A 24,393-nucleotide genomic window follows, 5' to 3' on the forward strand; every position below is an offset into this window, starting at 1 on the left:
CAAGTTGCTAGGCCTTTGGCCCCAGAGTTTTCTGTTGCAGAGTTCCAGGGTAGTACCCAAGAATTTTCATTTCTAACAAGTTTCCTGGTGATGCTAATACTGCTGGTCAGGGAACCAATTTTCTTCATGAACCAATGGTCTAGTCCTTGTACCTAAGTGCTCAATGAAAGTTAGCCTTGATTGTAATATTCTACTTCCTTTTCAACTGTCTATTGGGAATATCAGCATAGTAACACTGAGTTGCTATAAAGTTAGCAGTGGGTACCTGGCAAAGACTGGAAAGGTAAAATAGGACCATGCAAGCACAAGTTGTGAGATAGTAGCAACAAAGCCAAGAAAAGATGTATGGAAAGCCAGGTATTACATGATCATAGATAACTGACATTTAGCCCTTAGTCCATGTCACCAGCAAGACTTGTATTGGTCATCTTCAGTACAGATGCCACCACTAGTCCAGTCTGCAGTGGGACCAGGTGGGGTAATAAACATAACATGGCCACCAAATGGCTACCTGTTTTGCAGGCCCATGGTCACAGCAGATGCTGTTAGGGTGACCATTTGTTCCAGGTAAGGCCTGTTATGTCAGTGTAATTATAAATAGAGCCTCCTTTTGTTTTCAAGAGTCTGAGTTTGAATAGTAAATTACATGGGTAACTTAGCCGTGATTGACATGTCTAGTGCACTGGGCAGTGGGTAAACCTTTAGAGGTGATATGGAAATTAAAGGGTTATTCTAGGGGGGACAGGAGTAGAAAGAACAATGGTTTCAGAGTAAGTGGGTAAAGTTTATTTTTATCTCTGAAAAATAAATTCCAAGCTATTAATCACTCAGCATAAGAATGCAATGAACAATTTCTTAATAACAGCTCATTTGCTGGGAAATAGATTTGGTCAGGGACTACCACCCCTTGTGGAGTTTCCTTTGAAATAAATGACTAGGCAAGACAAAAACCTGGTTCCCACTCCTCTCCTCTCCTTTCTGATTCTAGCCTAGGCCATCCACTTGCCTCTCTATTAGGCACAAATTTCTTCTCCTCTGTCTCCATTCTTGTGGGGTTCTTTTCCCAACTTCCTCCCTTGTAGGTGATAGGTTCTGAGGCTACCCACTTTTGTATTTCCCTGTTAAATAGCAAAAACTGGTCCCCTCAGCCTAGACTGTCTTCCTGAGTGAGCAGCGGATCCCTCCATCCATCATTCATTTCTCTACTCCATTTCTATTCTGCCAGGCACTGTTTGAGGGTCTGGAGGTAGAGCAAAAATGAGCCAGACAAGATCCTACCCTCGTGGAGTTTACTTTCTACTGGAAGGGAGAGACTATAAATAAGTAACAAACATAACCTTTCTTGTAGAATTAAGTGCTAGGAAGAAAAACAAAGCAATGTAAGGAAACTGAGTGATTCTGTATTCATCCAGGTTCTCCAGAGAAACAATCTCTTAATAAATATTAAGAGATTTTTGTAATAGGAATTGTCTCATGCTACTATGGAAACCGGCAAGTCCAAATTCTGTAGTACAGGTCACAAGTTGGAAACTCGACAAAGATAATGATGAATTCCCCAGCAGAAGCTGGCAGTCCGAAGTAGAAAAGGAAATTCTTCTCTCTGGCTGCTGAACTCCTCAGTTATCTTTTAAGGCCTCCAGTTGACTGGATGAGGAGATTCCTCTCCTAGCTGAAGGCAGTCTCCTTTGTTGATTGTCGATGTAATCAGCCACAGAGGCAGTCAACCGACTCATGATTTAGACCCGTCTAGGATATAACCTCACAGTAACAATCAGGCCTGTGCTTGCTTGACCAATCAACTGGACACCATAATGTAGCTAAGGTGGCACATGAAATTAACCATCACAGACTCTTGAGATCAGGGAAAGCCTGAGGATAATATTTATGCATCCATCTGAAGAACTGTCCAGAATTGTGAGATAGAAATGAGCAACAAGCCATGTGAGCATCTGAATGAAAAACATCCTAGTAGAGGTAACAGTAAGTATAGAGACCTTGCATGATTATCTATTGCTATGTTAAATATTACTCCAAAGCTTAGTGGCTTAAAACAAGAAACATTTATAATGTTCATAGTTCCTATGGGTTAGGAATTTGGGAGCAGCGTAGTTGGGCAAGTAAGGGCTGCAGTCATCTTGACTACTTGTTTGGGGCTGGGAGATTAGCTTCCAGGATGGCTCAGTCATATAGCTGGCAGGAGCTGCTGTTCTTGATGGGAAGTCTCCGTTTCTCTACACATGGCCTCTCCACAGGCTGCTTACGTGTCCTCACCACATGGTGGCTAGCTTCCCCTGGAGCAGGCATTCTCAGGGGCAAAAAAATCTTAAATAGTACAATGGTTTGTGCCCCACATTCAATGGGAGGGGCATTAGGTTATACTTTTTGAAGGGTGATTTATGGACATTTTGTTTCCCCAGTGCATATAGTTTATTTGGAAGGGATTCTAGGAAACTCTGGGGTAAGGAAGTGAGAAAGAGAAGGGCCAAAGCCAATAAAGGAGATGTTACCAAGCACGCTACTGCTGTGGGCAACTGGAGCCAGTCCAGCTGGGGAACCCTGGGAGACAGCATAGAAAATGCACCGCAGAGTTATCGCAGCTGAGGAGCGAGGGAGCTGGGTGCTTTCCTACCGTTTCCCCATCTGTCATTCGCTGAAGTCTTTTTCCTGAAGCATTAACCTCCATTGCTCCACACGTGGTCTGAGGCTGCTCCTGGGACCAGAAATAAAGCCCCCAAAGAGTTTCAGGTTTCTTGTGGTCATACTTTGAAACCACCACAGGCCTTAAGGTAGAAATAAGGAACAGCAAGAAAGTTGGTGGGGCTGGAAAAGAGTGAGGGCAAGGGGGAGTTGAGATACGTTTGGAGAGGTAGGCAGAGGCAGGATCACAGATGGCTTTTAGACTGTGGCAATAGGAAGTCATTGGAAGATATTAAGGAGGACAGTGACATCATTTGATTTATGCAAATAACCTGACTGAATGGAGAGGCTAGGCATCGGTCTCCAGTCCTTAAACATCCATTTCCTGAAAACTGAGAAACAGTTGTTTCCATGTAGAAAACATTTCCCAGATCCACAGGAGAGGGAGCAATGTGCTGGGTCTTTTAAAGGCACATTTATCTATAATATGATAGAAAGTAGTTCGCCTCTGCCTTCAACTCCGCCTCAGTTTTATGGCATTGGTTTCATTGCCCCAGAAAGATCTGAATTTTCCTCTGCCTTCCCTCTGCTGCACCCCTGGCCCAGCAGAGTGCCAAGAGGTCTTTGCTTTGCCTTTTAGTCTCCCCTATTCAAAACCAGACCTGGGCTCGAGCAGCCCTGCACAGCTCTCCACTTCCAAATGGTCAGCATCTAGCCCATCTTCTCTGTAAGCACACCACCCCCTACCCCCAGCCACCCACTCAGTATTGTTGCTTCTGCTCTGTACACCCCCATGAAACCAGCAGCTGTAAAAACCATGGCTCCTGGACTATGTTAGAGAGAGAGGGCTCAGCCAGCATGAGGTCTAGAACATGACAACAGAGGGGGGCGTGGCTCTGTGTCAGTGGATTAGGAAGAGCTGCCCTGGGAAGCGGACTTGGCCCAGTGGTTAGGATGTCCGTCTACCACAGGGGAGGTCCACGGTTCAAACCCTGGGCCTCCTTGACCCACGTGGAGCTGTCCCATGCACAGTGCTGATGCGTGCAAGGAGTGCAGTGCCACGCAGGGGTGTCCCCTGTGTAGGGGAGCCCCACGCACAAGGAGTGTGCCCCGTAAGGAGAGCTGCCCAGCATGAAAGAAAGTTCAGCCTGCCCAGGAATGGCGCTGCACACATGGAGAGCTGATGCAACAAGATGATGCAACAAAAAGAAACACAAATTCCCCTGCTGCTGACAACAACAGAAGCGGACAAAGAAGAACACACAGCAAATAGACACAGAGAGCAGACAACTGGGGCAGTGGGGTGGGGAGGAGAAATAAATAAATTAATTAATTAATTTTTAAAAAGAAAAGAAGAGCTGCCCTAGTAACTGTCCAGTCCAGCTCTGCAGGTACCACCAACGCCAACATCCTGGGGTGATGTGAGTTCAGAGGAAATGCTCCTTTGCCATCTTCTCTGCCACTACCCTTTCTCAGGGGCAGAGTTCTCCAATTCCTTTTACCTTTACATTAGAATGAATTGATATGTGCATTTTAAGTCCATGTCTGTTTGTAGTGGCCGAATTTTTTAATGATTCCATTCCTCCAGAATGTCTGTCATGGTTCTCCATTTGTGTTTTACTTCATTTATTTCTTTTTTACTATCTCCCTTTATCTAACTTTCCTATCGTTCTTAAAGGCTTTAGTGGTTGCTGTTGGGTCAGAGGGGAGGAGGAGGGAGGAATGGGTGGAACACAGGGCTTTGGGGGCATTGGAATTGTTCTGCATGATCTTACAGTGACGGATACAGGCCATTATACGTTTTGTCAGAACCTATGAAAGTAGATGGTGCAAAATGTAAGCCCTAATGTAAACAGTTTACCATGATTAGTAGCAATGCTTTGATATTTGTTCATCAATTGTAACTAATGTACTACACTCGTGTAGAATGTTATTGGTAGGGGAGGTATGGTGTGGTGGTATATGGGAATCCCTATATGACTTCTCTGTAACCTAAAGCTTCTTAGAAAATAAAGTAAAAAAAAAAAAAAAGACCTACAATTATATTTCCCATGTATGCCCTTTGTAAAATCTTTTCAGTCTATAAAATTCCCTTATGATCCTTCTTTTTTAAATGGTGGCACATGCCCTATTTTTTTTGCCGGAAAGAAACTTAAAATGTTCAGAATTTTTGTCCTTTTCTGTTTCATCAAAGTTAATGATATAAATGTTGTAGAGATGAAAGTTTTTATTTTTGCTCCACTAGTCTCTGATGTGAAATACTTGTGTATCAAGACTACTTTGGCAGACACCTCACGTGTTTGTGTATACGGAAGGGTTAGATGACAAATTACTCGGTCTATTCTATTCTTAAAGGATGACTTCAAAATTTCCTTTACCTTGACTCCCTTCCTCTCTTTTTATTTTCACTTTCCACTTTGCCTTTGCATCTCTTTTTGCTCCCAAATACACAGCAATACTCCTTGCTGACTCATCTTTGGTTCTTACCTTTGATGCTGCCTTTAACTCCATCTTGTATTACCCCACCTCCTTTTTCCATCTCCACCCCTGGCCCTTTATGGATTTGTGCTTTGCCCAGTTGTTCATAGTTCTAGCCTCTTCTTCATTCAACAAATTTTCTTGATTGTGCTAACATTGTACAGGGGTTATAAAGAGCAAGAAGATTTAGTCATTGCCCTCAAGAGACTAACTTTCTCAACCTCATTATTCATTATTATTTTGCAAATAAGATTCAACATCAGGGAATTTTTATTATATTATGTTCTGACTCTGTATGGTATTGTGTGTGAGACAAAATGCTTTGTCAGATCCTTTTTGCAAGAAGCTGATTAGTCAGATAAGACATAGGCATATTGAAAACTAAGTAAATGCACAACTCCAGTCATAAGGCAGCATGTGTTTACTCACCAAATAATGGGTACATAGGCTCTCTAAGGTCAGGGGAGAGTGTGACCTCTGGAGGCTGGAAAGGAAGGTCTCCTCTTAGGGAAAAGGGACTTGGGCTCACCCTGGAAAAATAATTATGATTTAGACAGATTGTGATTCAGGCGATGGAGGTGTGAGAGAGGTAGAAAGAGTTACGGCCTCGGGTGTGGTGGGAGTGAGGGTTGAGCTCAGGGCCAGGGAGTAAACTGTAGAAGCAGAGGGTGGTGGGAAATAAAGCCGAAAGGACAGATTGGGAGGAGACTGCAGAAGGGCTGGAACATGAGCTGGGCAGTTTTTAGAGTCGTACCCATTTCCCGTGCATGAGTGGACTGGATTCGACTCACTAATCATTCTTTTCCATTTAGCTCTCATAATTGAACTGCTCCCCTTAGCCACAGCTAAAGGTACATGTGTTGTGGGTACCTTTGCCTCACAGATTTTTTTTATTTTATGTTTATTTTTCTGAACATATAGGTTTATTGCAGGTATTCTGATTAGTTTTTTCATAAGTTTCACTAGTTTATGATAAACCATAATTTTCATGGTCCCCAACAAAAACGTTTTACTTATTAGTGCAATTAATTTCTCCAGATCCATGCTTAAAAGAGCCTTCCCATGTACTATGCTTGCTCATTGATTGGCTTCTGATCTGGCACCTCTACTGATGACCGCAGCCAAATAACTGACAATACATCAGACCAGGTGGGGGAAGGGGGCGTTTCAAACTGATTACAGTTTTCTTTATTTTCTTTCTGATAAATCAATGTAAAATCCATCTTCATGACTTTAGTACTAAAGGGGAATACCTGCTCCTTGGCTTAGTTTTTGGAATCACAATGAAAAGTAGCTCTCGAGAAGGGCGTTAGGATGCCTGGCCTCTAAAAGAAGACTGTAAAGGAAGTAGACTAATTTTTTTCTCTTCAGACTAACTACATTTCTCTTTAGAGCACTTGTTTAAGACAGTTGAGAGGTCATACTCAGCAATTTATTAAACTACACCCTCCTCCAAAAAATAACTTTATGTTACTACCTTATCCATGGATTTACCAGAAAATGGCTTGTTTTCTCAGAAGTATATATTTTATTTCAAACCTCGGAGGAAAAACTGATTCTTTAGTGTTTTAATTTCCTAGACCCCCCAAGAGAACTCCTGAAATGTCTACTTGGCACCCTGGGATTACTTCCTTAGCCTCTGTAGATGGATGTACTTGCCATTGCGTATCACAGCATAAGAATAATATACATGAGTATGTGAGCACACCAGCAAGTGTGGACTAAAGCAGTGAACTCCAAAGCTCTGTGCATAGGTAAAGTCTATAGAATGAACAGCTTGTGTAAGACGAGCCCACCGTGTACAGAGTGACAGGAAGCTCACGACAAAGAGGCCCATTAACATTTATGGTTAAGACTTTGGTTGCCCTCCCATGAAGGCACAGCTGACAACCCATGTCTCCTTGAGAAGGAGGGCTGCCAGGCTACCCTAGTCATCCTCAACCACAACCAGATGCAGATATGCCATCTACTAGGTAATTCTCCTTTGTCCACATCAGTCTGTCCCCACTGCCATCCTGGTCCTGGCTGCCATCATCTCTCACCTGTTGCACAAGTTCCTAACTGGTCTCCCTGCTTCCACTCTTACCCTACTCTAATCCCCACATTGCTGTTTTAGATACTTTTAAAAAATCCAAGCTGAATTTTATTACCCCCTGATTAAAATCCTCCAGTGGTTTACTGTTTCCTTTAAATGAAAACTCAAAAGCCTCAACAAGGCCCTGCCTGTGTGAACTGGCTTTTTTAAAATACACCAATTTACTTTTATTACACCAATATAAATGCTATATAGCTTGTTACACTGTGATGTAATTTTAGGAGTTAACAGTGTGCAACAAACTAGAATTTTTAGGAATACAAATAATTTATTATAAAATTGGGAACTTTATATATAAATATGCATAAAAATAGATGAAAAACTAATAAGGTAGAAATATTAGCATCATTAAACTTTATCCTATGATTGTATGTAGTTACTATTATATAATTTTCCTGTTAATTTTCTGTTTTAAATCAAAGGAAAAAATAATTTATATAAAGAATACATCATAATAAGTTTAATCTTTCTTTTTGATTGATACTGAGGTAGGTTCCAGTTCCCAATTCCAACCTTCACACAATGAAAAAAAACACACTTTTTATGAATGTACATTGTGACTCTGTGAATCCAGAAGAGAAAAATACTATGTTCTTAAAATAATCTATTCCTGTGGGTGTGGGGCCCTTTTGATTGGGCTATGTCAGTGAGCCATGACTCAAATTGGGTCTCCGCCCTTTTACTGGAGCTTTATAAAAAGGCGACACAACAAGAGACCCACAGGGAAAGGAAGTTGCTATATTGATCCTGCCATTTGAGAAAGAACGCTACAGGAAAGCAGAGAAGCCCCATAGGCTGATAGAGCTCCCATAAACTGGAATCAGCAGAGCACAGAGGCATGGAAAGAGGGCTGGGCCCATAGAGCAGCTCAAGGCTGAGGAGACTGGCAGAGCCTTATGCCTGATAGCCCAAAGCTGAACTTGGGAAGAGAGTGGAGCAGCTGAGACTGAGAGAGGAGGCCCAGAGACAAGTCCTCTGCCTGTTGACCCATAGCTGGGCTTTGGGGGATGGTGAGCCCAGAGGGGAAGATAGGGACTTTGGTAGATATCAGCCACCATTGCTTCACCACATGGCAGGACCCCAGGATCACCAGTAAGTGACTCTGCTGAGAAAGCATCTCTGCTAATTTCTTTTTGTTGTTGTTGTTATGTATTTTTTAAATTCATTTTTAAAAAAATATTACATTCAAAAAATATGAGGTCCCCATGCACCCCCCACCACCACCACTTCTGCTAATTTCTTGATTTGAACATTTCATGGCCTCAGAACTAAGATTTTACCCTACATAAAATTCCAATTTTAAAAGCCAGCCCATTTCTGGTATTTCAACTCAGCATCCCTTTGGCAAACTAGACACACACCATCAGGAAATATTGTATGTCCTCCTTTTCCACACATCAACCTCATTTCAAGTTTGACTTTCTTCCTAGCCAGAAGGAAAAGACATGCAGGTAGACCTTTTCTCCTACCATGAATTCATTTTCAATTCATAGGTAGTCCAGATTGCTGAGGAGGTGTTTATTATGGAGGAGAGGTTATATTTGTCTTGAAAATGCTTTTGTTTATGAAGGACTCAGCACATGCATCCACTGCCTGGTGCCTATAGTGCCTCCAAAGGCAGTGTGCTGTTCAAACAATCATGTACTCAAGGGAGTGAATAGAGAAGGTAAGCACTGACTACAGGCAGAATAAAAATCTGCATTTGAGTTTCCCAGTGGTTCATCCTTCTTTGTGTGTTAGTCTTCCCTCAGAATGAGGTATCTTCCATGTTCATCATCCTTTAAATTCCACTCATTCTGCGTCAAAGGAAAGGAGGCCTGGGCTAGGGTGATGAGAGTGACATCTTACTCCTCTTGAAGCTGAGGCCCAGTGGAACTTCTCAGTATATGGAGCAGGCACTGAAAATCTTCCTTGCTGAAGCATGCTTGAGAAAAGAGTATGCCTTTTACTGTAAATCTGTGGGTGGAAGATACTGATTCTAGATGACGCTGATGCCATTGGGCAAATAAAAGAGATTGCGCTTCAGCTCCCTGTGCCAGATGCTACTGCAGTCTCTATCTGTGGGTACTGGATGTCCCAATGTCTCCTCAGGATGTTCCCATTCTGCAATCAGAGCTTGGCATCATTCATCCCACCATTGCATAAAGTTTCATTTTGTTGACCTAGATCTTTCCATTGATTTTTTTTTTTTGCTTTTTTTTTAAATTATTTATTTATTTTTAAAAATTACATTAAAAAAATATGAGGTCCCATTCAACCCCACCGCCCCCACCCCCCACTCCCCCCACAGCAACACTCTCTCCCATCAGCATTGATTTTTTTTTGAAGATTTATTTTATTTATTTCTCTCCCCTTCCCCCGCCCCACAGCCCAGTTGTCTGTTCTCTGTGTCTATTTGCTGTGTCTTCTTTGTCCGCGGCATGGGAATCTGTGTTTCTTTTTGCTGCGTCATCTTGTTGTGTCATTTCTCCGTGTGTACAGCGCCATTCCTGGGCAGCTGCACTTTCTTTCACGCTAGGTGGCTCTCCTTACGGAGCGCACTCCTTATGTGTGGGGCTCCCCTACGCGGGGGAAACGCCTGCGTGGCAGGGCACTCCTTGCACGCATCAGCACTGTGCATGGGCCAGCTCCACACGGGTCAAGGAGGCCTGGGGTTTGAACCGCGGACCTCCCATGTGGTAGACGGACGCCCTAACCACTGGGCCAAGTCCACCGCCTCCATTGATTTTTATTACTAAGTTTACACAACATGTAATTCTATGACTGTAGTACCCCAGGGAAATATGTTCATTGGGATCCTGATATTTTTCTTGGTATTGGGGCCAGAAAGGAGACTGAGTATCTAAGAACCCCTTCCTGGAGGCAGTACTGCTGGCAAGTGATTTATTAGTGTCAGTGGTGAGGGACAGTTCTCTCTTGCCTGCACAGTCTGCATGGTCTGGACCATCATGACCCTTGGTGCCTGTCTCACACAATCCCAAAGGAATTCCAAGGAGTATAAGAGGTGTAGAATAGAAGGTGAGAATTTGGGTTGATGCTGAAAGAACTTGAGGGAGAAAAATTATGTGACTTGCTTGGGACAGTAGAATGGTCATTTAGATCAGTTCTTTTGTCAGATTTGAGGCATCTACCAAGGAATTCACAGGTTCCTGCTGCTTTGCCTTTGGTTCTGAGCTCTTGGATTGTGAAACCATGTCTGAATTCTTGAGTCCAGAATGCCTGTTTCTTTAACCAGTTCTTTCCTAGTAGCAATACCAGGGAATGGGTTCTTCTTGAGACTAGAACTAAACCACTGATATGAGATCTTGTCATATGCATCCAATTTCTTCTGTGTTCTGCTCCTAAGTATTCTGAATTCTAGACTTGGAATGCCAATTTCTTCGGCTAGCTGTTCTCTGGAAGATATAACAGGGTAAGGTCTCCACTTAAACCATGCTTTGAGGGTATCCTTTTGACACTGGTTCAAAATAGTCCTCCTTCGTGGGGCTTCTCTTTGTAGGGTGTATGGGGCTCTTGGCTGCTGTTTTAATTTTCAACTTCAAGTATGGCCTTTCCTGGCTCTTTTTTTAGTCCTCCAGGCTCTCCCTTGCCTGCTGAATTCCAGTCACACAGACCTTTCAACTCTTCCAAGAAGCCAAACTCTTTCTCACCCAGAGCCTTGGCATATGCCACTTCTCTTCCTGGAATGCTCACATCCCTTTTGTCCATAAATCCTGCTTGTCTTTTGGCCTCAACTTTTCTTCCCTTAGGCAGCCCTCCCTCACCATCCTTAGGTTAGGAAAGTTCCCAAAGCACTCAGTTCTTCACAGTTTTTTATATACTTGTGTTTAAATTATTAGTATTTTTTAGTGTTTTCCTCCCGCTAGACTGTAAGCTCTATGAAGGCACAGATGTGTCTCTTTTACCAGCAAGTGAGTCTCCAGTACCTAGGAGCCTTTTGCAGGGCCTGCCCATCAGGGTCACTTGGTCTGGCCCATGGTGGGAGCTCAGGAAATACTTGTTGACTGCCCGACCAGCCCCTGTGTGACTCTTTTTCGGACCCCATCTTTACTAAAATACTTATTCAGGAATTAGTCTGAGCTTTAGATTGATGTGTACAATTAAAGCTAGAATAAAATCTGCATCTTAGAAGAAAGGCAAAGTGCTTTAAAGAAGAGAGAAGAGAGTGCTAATTGAAGAATTTCTGCAAAAACATTTTTATTGACCAATTTCAGTGACCTTTGGTTTCTACTTTTTTTTTAACTCTCCCTTTCTTAAATATCAAGTTTAATATTTAACCAGAAGCCATGATACTGGGAATTTTCCCCAAAGTTTCCTTAAGCCAGTGGCTCTAAATGGAGATAGTACTGCCCTCGGGGGGTGGGGGGGGGCCTTGGGAAATTTGTGGAAGTTCTTTTCGTTGCTGGCCGTTAGTGGGCAAGGACTAGAGGTGCTGGATGTCCTGCACTGCTCAAGACAGTACTGCATTCATAATGAGAATTTTTCCCCATTCCTTACAACTGCTGAATGTCCTGCTGAAAGAGATACACCACAAATTTAAATTGGTGACTCATTAGTCTTCAATAATATGAAGAGAGATTTTCAAGAAGTTATGAGAAAAGCCCAATAATTCAAGAAATGACCAGTATGCAGAAGGAAGCTTAACAGGAAAGAAGTTATAGCTTCAAAATTATTGAAACATTTACTCTGAGCATTTTTTCCCCTACTAAATGAAACAGCGTTTCTAACAGAAATGAAGTTGAAAATATGGTAACTGCAGTACTGCCCTGAAACTATGGATCAGAGAAGACTTGAGACTTAACAGATTTAGAACCAAATACTGTTAAATTAGCAGAGGTACAGGAAATGTAGGCATCTCACTGAATTTTATTGCCATCTTCTGTACCTTTTAAAACTTTGGACTATAGGGATGAGAAATTTAAATTGTAAAAAAATTACACATTGAAGTTATTTGTTTTGGGGTTGCTGCTGTGTTTTCATTCTAACACACAGCTTATCTGTTGCCTCTTCTTTCTCTACTTCAGTGGTCTGTAACTTGTCTTACTATGTTCTTTTCTTTTAATGTTATTTTCTTCTTTCTCTCACATATAATATGCCTGCTCCATTATTTATTCTAGCACTAATTTCTATCCTGGTATCTTATCTGTGTGCTTTAATTTTCCTATACCACTTGTACAGTATGGTTTTTGATCATTCACTTACAAATCCAATCATATAAGTCAATGTCAGCACCTATTTCGTATGTCATCTAACATGCCTTAGCATTTACATATTGAAATAGCCATGCCTGAACATTTATATATTGAAATAAACATTATAATAATTAGCTTTCTTTTTGTTTCTCCTTATATTATAGGGAGGGTTTTATATTTAATTTCCTTTTGAAATTTTACATCTGAGTTATTAGCAGTGGATTTTGATTCAGGATGGCAAAGGAAGCAGTGCTAAATATCTGTAATAAAAAGTAGGCATTTGTTCTGATGCAGTGGAGAAACGCTATCCTAAGCCATCCTTAAAATCCACTTTGAAATTGGCTACAAGTAGGGTGACTGCTCCCCAGTTTGCCTAAATTAGTCCTGGCGTAATTTTTGATTGGGTCTCTTTCAAGAGTCCCTGTCTAGATGATAAATTACATCACCACATAACTCCAGAAGCATTTCACCTCCTTAAACCTTGATCACATTATTCACTTTCTGAGAAGTCTTCTCTGTCTCCATTCAGTCTTTCTGTGTCCTTTAAGGAAAGGTGCTAAGTCTCTTTTTTAGCCCCTCCACCATTGAACTTTTCACTCCTAAAATCTGCTAGCACTCTCTTCCACTCGTCCTTGATTAGTTTAACATGACTGTTTAAAATGCTTTCAGTATCTTGGCGTTTTCTTTTCCTCACCAACTTGATCCTGCCTTCACCAGTTCTCCTAACTTACTCTTCCATTTTTGGCATTTCTTCCTTAATCCCCTTTCCATTTTGCCTTACTGTTTTGCCAGATTTTCATACTTTCACAAAATTAGTTTTGCCTTATCTGACAATTTGCAACCTTAGATTTTTTCCAAAAATAGATCCTGTTAGTCATTTTAGCCCAAATTCCTTTTATGTTTTGATGTAAATTCTCTGGTGTTAACTCCCATTAAAATAAGCATTCCTCAATCCCATTTTAGCTGACTGCTTTATGTGTCACCTTTGATTCATACCATAAACTGATCTTGCCCTGACATGGAAGTACATCCAAACAGCATTCTTTTGCTGTTCTTTGGGGGAAAGGCAATATTTTTGCTTTTATTTTATTTTTAAGGAATAAAGGAATTTCAGCCTTTGGGTTATGAAGTTTAGCTCCCAAGAGTTTTGAAGATGTTCAGTCTTATTTTTATCAAATCTTTACTCCAAGGTGAATTAGTGTGAGCGATACAGCAGCACTGATAAGCACATTGGATAGTACATAGATATTTTTAGGCAAGAGTGTTAGTGATTAGATATGTGGATAATGCTGTCACTCAGAGCATGTGGTCATCATTCAGAGGCCCAATTCACCCATTTGGTGGTCAGAATCTTTCTTCTCTTCTTTCTCCCTTTCATTCCCCCCCCCTCATTTTTTATTTTTGCTTCCAGAAGTAGATGTGTTTTGTTTTGTCTTGACCATTGCACAAGTAATCTTTTATATTTACAGATTTTAGAAAATACAGCTAAATAAAATTACAGTCCCACCACTCAAAAACAATCACTATTAAACCTTTTGATATATTTTCTTTGCCTTTTCCTTATGTTTGGGTATTTTATTTTTACCTAATTGTGATCCCACTGAGTAAAGAATTTTGTGTGCTCCTCTTTTTTTCCCTATAAAGTTCATTTATTTAACATTTTAGTACTTGGGTGCTGCTCTGGCTTCCTCTGGTGAGTGAATAAGGAGACATAGTGGTGATTTGAGTTTGGGGGTCATTAGCATATAGGTGGAATTTAAAGCTGTGGAACTGCTAAGACCACCTTGGGGAGAGTAGATTGAGCTGCGGAGAGGGTCTGGGATTCAGCCGTAGGGCACTCCAGCCTGCAAAGGTGAGCCTAGGAGGAGGTGGAGAAAGCCTGGCAGTCTGGTAGGAAGAAAAGCAGTCAAGCCTATAGGAGAAGGTGCTGGGCGGTGGAGGAAGGGAGCCCCTTTTGTCAATGCTACTGAGCATGAGTGAGGTGAGGACCGAGGATTTACCATTGGATTTGACAAGGTGGAGGTCAAATGGAGTTTAGTGGAGTGGTGAGGCTCTTAGCCCAGTATTTCTGCATGTTTCAGGTATTCTTAAACATCATTTCATGGCAGCATAAGATGTTTAATTGTACATTTTACTTAATCATTTATTGACTTCCTACTGTGTGAAATTTACCCAGTTTTTGCTATTACAAATAGACCAAAGTGAACAGCTTTGTAAACTTTCTTTTCTATTTTTAGCATCATTTCCTTTGCATGGAGTCACAGAAAGGGAAGCATCTTAAGAGCTTCTGATTCTTACTTGCTCACATACTTTCCAAAAGGACTGAAGGGTTGGCACTTCCTCCAGCAGCGTCTACGAGGCGCCAGCATCTTGCCCATAAATGTCAGTTGGGTCCTTCCAGAACAGGTCTTTCTTTCTCTCAGTTTATAAGTGCTTTTAACCATGGACAAAGAATTGGATGACAAGAACGGAGCCCACATCATGGAATGAAAATATGCACAGCTTACTAAATACTTATGTTAGACAGAAATGCATGTACAATTATTGCCAGTCAGACAGAGCCGCAGCTTAAATTTAATGCTGGTGTTATTACTAATCCCTTTTCACTAGGTTCTAGTGAAACCTTAAACAACCAGAGATAGAGGAGGAAAACAGCTCAGCTGTGACCCTCCTCCTCCTCTGTTCCTGTGTTCCTATGCATTTGTGTAGATGTGATCTTTGCTTGGAATTGAAGGAAGTTTGCCTTTTTTCAGTAAACACCCTGCAAATCCCCCCGTAACAGCTGCCTGCTAAAAGCAGGAAACGAATTCTACCCTTCTCTTTGCATGTCTTAGGAGGGATTTCATTAACATTTCCAGCTTGTGACCAAAAGTGAAGGACTTCCAAGCCTCCTCCCCTTCGCCATTCCTCAGAAAAACTACTACTTCATAGTTATTTCCCGGTCACATTATGAATTGCCCCTTCCCAGCTGCAGCAGCTGGATGAAAGGAGCTGACCCCAGCTGCCTTGCTGGGTTTGCTGCTTAACTGCTTCCTGCCCAGAGGGAAACACCTCACCCAGGACTGGGAGCACCCAGTGTGGCAGCACTGCCCATTCCAGGTGAGGGGATACCACCACTGTGGCTCATCTCCAGTCTTCATGTCCGGCTCCATCTCAACCTATTGCTCTTTGCTGGAAGAATTGGAAGGATGGAGTCATGATTGTGTCAAATGTGCATAGACATGGTAAGATGAGCACATACCTCTCCCTCTCGCCCTTCTGGAAAAGTCCTGAATTGCCACATATAATCCCCAAAGTGGGATTGAATGACTGTGATATATACCAGCTTTACAGAGTGATTGAATATTCTAGAACCAGGCAGACCTGGGTACATTCCTGATTCCCACATTGTTACTAGCTCTGTGACCGTGCATACGTAGCTTAATATCTCAGAATCTCGTTTTTCTCATCTGTTTAAAAATAAAAGGATAATGTAGTATCAGCCTTGTCAAATTATTGCAATAAATTAATGTAAAGTATTTACTGTAGTGCCTGACCTCGTACATGTTCAGTGTATTAGTCAGCTAATGGGGTGCTGATGCAAAGTACCAGAAATCTGTTGGCTTTTACAAAGGGTATTTATTTGGAGTAAAAGCTTAGAGTTATGAGGCCCAAAGGAGTCCAACTCAAAGTTGATTTTTCTCACCAAAGTCTGTTGCCACGTGTTGAAGCAAGATGGTGGGTAATGTCTGCGATGGTTCAGCCTTCCTCTTTCCTCGTAAGGCTCTGTGGGCTCAGTTTCTTCTAATCTCAGCTGTAGGCTGGCATAGGGCTCAGCTGCTCTGTTCTTTTAAGCTGCACATTATCAGGCCAATGGCTCATCTCTCTTACCAGACCTCTGCCATGTGTATGGAGCTGTCTCTCTTCCTCTTCTGTGTCTTTTTCTTTGTCTTTTTCTGTTTCTCCTTGATTGAGTGTTCATTTATATAGCTCACAAAGGGGGCAGGGACCCAAACTCAGATACACTCTACCTACATGGTCAAATCAGAGCCCTAATCTTAACATAATCAAAGACATGTCAGCCAAATCTAATACAGTCAAAGGTATCACACCCAGAGGAACAGACCAGTTTACAAACATAATCTCTCTTTTTGGAATTCATAAAGAATCTCAAACTGCCACACGCAGTGAGGGTTAGTTTTTACCAACATTATCCCACCCCGCGCCTGTTGTTGAATCTTCCTAACTTTTATTGTTTCAAGTTGGTGGCTCAGACCTGATTCCTTAGCCTCTTTCTGTTTGTTTTATACTTTCAGGGGGATCTATGAAGAAACATGGTCATTCTGTTTTTTCAAAAACCTTGGGGTAAGTGCTGGGTGTTCAAGCCAGGTTAAGGGCTGAACTTTTCCTGATGACTACTTGACCAGGATAGATCGGGAGTAAGTCTTCATGGGCATCCCAGGATATGGTTACCAAAGGGTAGGAGCCTATTGGGGTATGATATGTTGCTCACACAGACCCTGTTGACCTAGACAGCCTCTGGGGGTAGCCCCTTTGACTGGCCCAGCTTCTAAATGCTGAGAAGGTGGAAGATATGGCCATAGTCACCAGGAAACTCTAACAATCAAGGCAATAGTCAGACTTGAAAGAGACAATCAATATGTGACACTTCTTGAAGAGTAAACTTATATTAGTAATGGTAAGTAACATAGATGCTGTAATAAGCAAGCCTCCACATCTCAATGGCAAAACACAGTGACAGTTTCTTTCTTTCTTAGATAAGTTTCAATTCATATATTCCAGGTGGGGAATCTTCTACAATATCTTTCCATGACTCATGCTCCTTCCACATTGTGGCTCTATCATCCCTTAGGGCCTTAGAGTCTCTACTGGATCTTCTACATATAGACAACAGAATGGGCCAGAGAGACAGTCAGGAGAATATCAGAGGAGGTTTTTATGGACCAGGACTGGAAGTGGCATACATCATTTCTGCTCACAGTCTTTTGGGCCAGAACTCAGGCTTGGCCAAAGTGCAGTAGAATTCAGACATACCTAACTACAAGGAAGGGTGGTAAATAAAGTCTAGTTGCATACACAGGAGGTAGCAGAAGCAGATTTTGGTGCCATATATTTTTTTCCAGAGAGGGGCATTAAAAATGTGTTGGGGGCATAGGGGTGGGAATGCTACCCTTTGTGGATTTCTGACCCCAACTTAGATGACTTGGGTGGGGTCAGGGAGAAGGATTTGAATTGGTGCCTTGTTTGGGGCTGGATTCTCTATGTGGTGATTTCTTTCCAGTGACAGGTTTACAGCACCCACGGTGGAGACCCGTCCTAGTATCTGGGGAGAGTGCCCACCAAAGTTTGCTACCAAGCTCGGCCGAGTGGTGGTCAAAGAAGGACAGATGGGACGATTCTCCTGCAAGATCACTGGCCGGCCCCAACCACAAGTCACTTGGCTCAAGGTGAGGTCACTGTTGGCCCTGACTCTGGCCCAGGCCTGGGGACCCTGAAAATTCAGGGTTAGGCCCTTGGACTAGTGGGAGTCTGTCTTTCTAATTAGTTTCTTCTGTTTCAACCATAGGTGGTTCTTGAGGGTTCTCTGTATGTTTGGTGACAGTGCTTGTTCTTGTCCCTGTTTGCACACTCTCCTTCTGTAACTAACTGCAGCATGTTCATAATCCTCACACTCACAAAATAGCAGAAAACTTCCGAGTCAAGACAGACCTGGCAATCTCAAGAATGGAATTTGAAGTCATGGGATTTGGTTTTAAGCCACAGCTCCCTAGTTCACTAAGCATGTAATATTGACCAAGTATATGATCTTTTAGGACTCTGGTTTCCTTATCTGTGAGGATAATACAACCTGCCTCAAAATATTGTTGCAAGACTCCAGGTGGATGTTCAGTGATGAGCAATGTGAAGGCAGACAGGGGAAGGTGGTGGTGAAAGGGAAAGTAGAGGCGGCAGGGATGGAGTAGAAGTTAAACATGGCAGTGAGGAGCCTTACAGAACTACCAAAGTCAAGGCAGGGAGATAAGGTTTTTCAAAGATGGACCTCCCAGATTAAAAAAAAAAAATCATGACAGGACACCTTTTACCTACTTTCTTATTCTCCTAAACTGATCCTGGGAAAAGAATAAAAGAAAGAAGAAGGCAAAAGAAAACTAAAGTAAGGGATATAGGATTTCTTACCTCAAAGTAGTTTAAGATCAGTATCCATGCATCTGCTCTAAGCTGAACTGAATACCACACCACATATGTAGACCTCAAAGCAGGGTCCTTGCATTGTCCAAAGACTGCTCTCTGATCATGTTGACAGTGCCCCAGAGTAGAGGACTCTGCTCTCCATGCCCTGTGGCTCTCCTACTCAGGGTTGGTGGGTGGTAGGAAAGAACAGTGCCAAAAGGTGAGCAGATTTCTGTGACCAAATTACCCTACTATCATCCACAGGGAAATGTTCCACTGCAGCCAAGTGCCCGTGTGTCTATGTCTGAGAAGAACGGGATGCAAATTCTAGAAATTCATGAAGTCAACCAAGATGATGTGGGAGTATACACATGCTTGGCAGCAAATGGGTCAGGGAAGGTCTCCATGTCTGCTGAGCTTTCCATCCAAGGTATCACCTGGTGGGAGGGGGAGTGCAGAATGCATCCTTCCCTGATGTCTTCCTCCTAGAATAAGCTGCTTGTTCATTATGTATCTGAGTGTGTACATGTAGGCACACTTACACACCCTCTTGTTCCCCAGAAGCAGAGTCTTTCACCAGAAAAAAGGGTAATGGGCAGGCAGCACAGATGTGGCTGCAGAGGAAGATGCAGTGAGTCACCTCCCCTGTGTCCCCACACTCTACCCCTTCAGTTCTTCTTGCTTGGACTCCTTTTTTCATATATCTAGTTGCTAATGGAAAAATGAACATTGCTAATGTCTTGCCATCACCCCAAATTTTATCTATCTAAAACTTAATTCATCATCCACTCTCTCTTTCAAATCAGATGTTCTCTCAACCTAACCCCTTCTATGCCAGGATCCCTATTTTCCTGCATGGAACGTTTCCCAGGCTGGACATTGCAGCATCACTTTTGACCTTGCCTCTTCCTTGCTTTAGTCATCAATCCCTTCAGGTCTTCCTCTGAAATCTCTCTGAATTTGTCTCCTCCTTTCCATCCTCTGGGTACTTCCAACTCCAGCCTGGGGAAGTTGAAGGAAATGATAAGGAAGGGGCTTTTTTTTTTTTTTTAAAGATTTATTTATTTATTTATCCCACCCTCCACCCCCCGCAGTTGTCTGCTCTCTGTGTCCATTCACTGTGTGTTCTTCTGTGACCGCTTCTACCCTTATCAGTGGCACTGGGAATCTGTGTTTGTTTTTTGTTGCGTCATCTTGTGTCAGCTCTCTGCGTGCAGCACCATTCTTGCGTAGGCTGCACTTTCTTTCGCGCTGGACGGCTCTCCTTACAGGGTGCACTCCTTGCGTGTGGGGCTCCCCTATTCGGGGGACACCCCTGCGTGACACAGCACTCCTTGCGCGCATCAGCACTGCACGTGGGCCAGCTCCACACGGGTCAAGGAGGCCCAGGATTTGAACCACGGACCTCCCATGTGGTAGGCGGAGGCCCTATCCATTGAGCCAAGTCCACTTCCCAGGGAAGGGGCTTGACGACACTTCACTGGAGGAGGAACCTTGAGTCAAGTGGGATTTGGGGGATCAGGAAAATAAGGTGACCTCTCTTTCCTCCTCCTTTGTTACCCTCTGTCCTTCCATGATCTTTCTTTTCCCTGTCTACTTCCTTTCTGAGAAACTATTCCTCCTTGCTCTCTTTACTCTTTCTTTATCAGCCTGAGTGTTTTCTACAACCCATAGAAAAAAATTTATTATATATTCCAGCCCAGCACATGCATATGTATATAGGTATATTTGACTGAAGCAAGTTTCGTGAAATGATACTTACTCTGACTATACACTTGTATTTTCTGTTCCATTCTAAACCATTTTTTTAAAAATCCTGGTCCTGACTGAAGAGTTTGACTTTATTACCAACAGCTGGATTAGGACATCCTGTTAGGTATCTAGAGCAGGTATAATTGCTCTAACATTATTCCATTCTGAAGTACTTAATGACAAAATGATACATTGTCTTAGGTTTACTTTAAATACTCCAGGGGGGCAGAAAACCCAAAGGAATAGATAAGACTGGCAGATTGTTGGTATTGCCTTAATCTATTTCCAAGATAAATCTTTTTAACATAATGTGGTAAGAGAAAATATATTGTATGTTTTTTTCTTTGAAGACCTGAATAAAATTATGCTTTCCTTGTTTAAGGCCAAGTATATGTCAAAAATAACCACTCTGGGGTGGGGACGGTTATTCGAAACCAAGTGTAAATTAAAGGTGTTTGGGTTTTGAAATATTCAATAAATGTTTATTTTTGTGTCCTTTGATTGGTGTGTGTTTCCTCTTGTGAGTTAATAACCAGGAAAGGTCCCATGGCCTCAGGATATCATAGCAAAGGCCACTGTTGAAGGGCACACATCGGCCAGGAAGGGCGGCCCCTGAAGTGTTGGCAGGGCCCCCCAGAGCCAGGATGAGTTTCTCAGATTAACCTAAGAAGTTCGGGATCAGGGAAGCAGAAATCAGTGAGGCAGGGTGGGACCTTATATGATGGGGAAATGCTCGGGAAGGGAAACTAATAAATTGAAGGGGCTGTTGTTTCATCATTTTCTTCTCTTGGTGTATAAAATGTTCCACTAACAGTCTTTGTCTTCCTTCCTCTTTCTCCAGGTTTGGACAATGCCAATAGGTATGTCTAGGCTTTGCTATTATTATGTTTTCCATCTTGAAATACTCTCAAGGAAAGAGAGATTGTTTCCCAGAAAAACCCTGAATTTCAAAGTCCTGATATAGGAACTGACTCTTCTGGGAACTTGGTTTTATTCTCCTATTGTAATATTCCATACAGGTTCCCTAGCATGGTTGCTATCAGTACTGAGACTCTTGGACACATTTCAGTGTCGTCGTCTTTCTTAGTATCCGCTCGGTATCTTCACCGGCGAGCTGCCCTTAGGAAGGCCCTCTGCTCTATAAAGGGCGCCTTCCACATTCCAGGCCATAATTCATTAAATCATTCAAGAGCTGTTCATGAGGAGCTTCCTTTTCTGTGTGGGGGCTCGGTGCTAGATGTGGGGTAATGAGGAGTGAGCAGTCTAGTATAGAGAAGGGCTTTAAATGGAGTCATGTGGATACATAATTACAAATTGTGATATATGTTATGGGGGAAAAATAACAGAGAGGTGCTAATTTAGAGTAATGTGTCAGGGAAGCCCTTTTGGAAAACTTGGTATTTGAACTCAAACTATAAAAAGTAATGTTAACTAGGTGAAGAAAAGCTCAGGGAGAAAGTGTTCCCGAGGGAATCGTATGTACCAAAGCACCGAGACAAGATGTAGCACTATACCTATGTGGCTGCAGCCTGGCTTGTGTCGGAGACAGTGTCTTGTGAGATTTGAGGGACAGGCCAAATCATTAGGAAAATGCAAATCAAACACAATGATACACTGCTTCACCCCCACCAGGAAGGCTATTATTAAAAAAAAAAAGTTTTGCTGAGGATGTGGAGAAACTGGAACTCTCATGCAGTGCTGGTAGGAATGTAAAATAGTACACATGCTACAGAAAACCGTTCGGTAGTTCCTCAAAAAGTTAAATACAGAATTGCGATGTCACGCAACAGTTGTGCTTCTAAGTATATATCCAAAAGACTTGAAAACAGTGACTCAAACAGATGCTTGTATGCCAATATTGTATCATCATTCACAATTGTCAAAAGTTGATAACAACCCAAGCATCCATCGACTGATGAATGGATAAACAAATGCTATCTACATGCAATGGAATATTCTTCAGCCTTAAAAAAAGAACAGAGCTCTGACACATGCTACCACATGGATGAACCTTGAAAACATTATGCTGGTTGAAATAAACCAGACCCAAAAGGACAATTACATGATTCCATTTATATGAAATATCTAGAATAAGCAATTTATGGAGATAGGAAGTAGATTAGAGATTGTCAGAAGCTGAGGGCTGAGGGAAGGAGGAATGGGAAATCATTGCTTAGTGGGTGCAGTTTCTCTTTGGGATGAAAAAGTTTTGGTAGTAGATGGTGGTGTTGGTAGCACAACATAATGTATATATGTTACTGCAAAATAAAAATCAAAACAGAATAGGTAGATAGATGGATAGATAGATCAAAAGAAACAATTTACCACATATGAATTAAAGCACTAATAGGGTTTATTGAAACAGAAACTGCTCGAGCAGGGAGATCTCAAACCAGGGGAAATTGGAGGGAGATTCTCAATAGCCATTTGTTCATAGCCATTTGTAAAGGCACTTAGAGGACTTCCAAGCAGGAAATCACAATGATTGATTGACGTTATTACACATTATTACACAGTGGGGAATAATGTGTGTTGGTTAGTACGATATACTTAGCCATTTTGTGATAGGCTATCTTTTCTAGATTAGAAACTGGTTTTATTACTAAGTATCTAAGTGGAGCTCAAATTGCAGTTTTATTAGGTCTTGGAAGGGCTCATCTCTGTGATCAATTGTTTTGTCTTTTGGAAAGTCCCTGTCATTTCTCAGAAAGGGAATGACACCCAGGAATGCTCTGTGCAGGCTGCCATTTTATTTTATTTAACATAGATGGATGGAAGGGAAGGAGCGGGGAGGAGATAGGCCAGCTCATATGAGGCCATCCTGCCACCCTCGTAGGCTTGTCTTGAGAAACTCAATTGTATTTTCAATGTATTGGAAAAGCTGCTGGAGGATCTTTAAGCTTGAAAAGACATAATTCAATCAATTTATGTTTTTAAAAGATTGGCTTTGGTTGCTGTGTGGAAAACAGAGTAGAGAGGGGCAGAGTGGACAAGGAACAACAAATTAGGTGGTTTGAACAAGGATGGCACTCAACGGAGATGAGGAAAAAGGCAATTTAAGAAATGTAGATAAAACAGGGCTCTCGATTAGGGGTGGGGATGTTGTCAAGGATGGCTGGCTTGGGAAACTGAGAAAACTGCAAAAGAAAGACTCCTGCTCTTACTTTCTCTTTATTTGTGGACTTGAGAATCCCTGGACTCTGCCTTGTAGTGAGAGGTGTTTGTGAGTAATCAGACAATCATTCTGTTCCCCTCTCTCCTTACCTGCTGCCCTCCCTTGTCTCCCCACCACCACCACACAGGCCATTTGTGAGAGGAACAAAGGCTGCCAATTCAGACATCAGGAGGGAGGTGACCAATGGAATCGTGAAGGGGCTGAAGCTGGACAGCCGGGAGACAGCAGCTGAAAGTAAGAGAAATGACCCCCCAGCTTGGGCCACAAACAGCCAGCCGCAATCGCTGAGGGAACCCAAGCTGGAGCCATTCGGGGACGCCCCCAGAAAGGCCCTGAGGACACCAGCGCTTCAGAAGACGTCCAGCACTGTCACCCTGCAGGCCGCAAAAGCCCAGCCAGAACCAAGAACACCAGTCTCGGGGGCCCTCTCTCCCCCTGGAGAGGAGAGGAAGAGGCCACCTGCTCCCCATACAGCCACTTTCCCCTCAAGGCAGCCTGGCCTCCAAAGCCAAGAAGTGGTGAGCAAGGTTGCTGCCAGGAAAAGCCCTGTGGAGAGCTGGAGGGATTCAACATTCCCCAAATTTGAAAGCAAGCCCCAAAGCCAGGAAGTCAGTGAGGATCAAGCGATCAAGTTCAGATGTGAGGGTGAGTAAACCTACTAGCTAAGGTCACTGGGCCCCAAAATTTAGCCCGTTGGTGATCACTTCCTTCCATTCAGCATACAGCTTGTTCCAAGTCTCCTATATTCACCCATCTTCTTAGACTAGGCCCCAGAGGAAGCTACCAAACAAGAGTCTTCCCCTGGAAGGACTAGTAATCTCCCTTATTCTGGAAAACACTAGACAGTGGCCCATTGTCCTTTGCTGAAAAACACATGGGCCCTGTGCCCTAAT

General features: G+C 42.6%; 1 protein-coding gene across 3 annotated transcripts in view; it reads left to right on the forward strand.

The window, feature by feature from the left end:
- The window catches only part of MYLK (myosin light chain kinase), a 344,455-nt gene that overhangs the window by 206,177 nt on the left and 113,885 nt on the right, over positions 1-24,393 (forward strand). For all 3 annotated transcript variants that reach the window (XM_023590948.3, XM_023590949.3, XM_012528021.4), the window contains 5 exons: positions 16,698-16,746; positions 17,684-17,849; positions 18,838-19,003; positions 21,167-21,185; positions 23,628-24,145. In XM_023590948.3, coding sequence (XP_023446716.2) covers positions 16,698-16,746; positions 17,684-17,849; positions 18,838-19,003; positions 21,167-21,185; positions 23,628-24,145 — 918 coding nt within the window. The remainder of the gene's footprint in view (positions 1-16,697; positions 16,747-17,683; positions 17,850-18,837; positions 19,004-21,166; positions 21,186-23,627; positions 24,146-24,393) is intronic.

This window comes from Dasypus novemcinctus, chromosome 4 (assembly GCF_030445035.2).
Source record: "Dasypus novemcinctus isolate mDasNov1 chromosome 4, mDasNov1.1.hap2, whole genome shotgun sequence".
Lineage (NCBI taxonomy): Eukaryota > Metazoa > Chordata > Mammalia > Cingulata > Dasypodidae > Dasypus > Dasypus novemcinctus.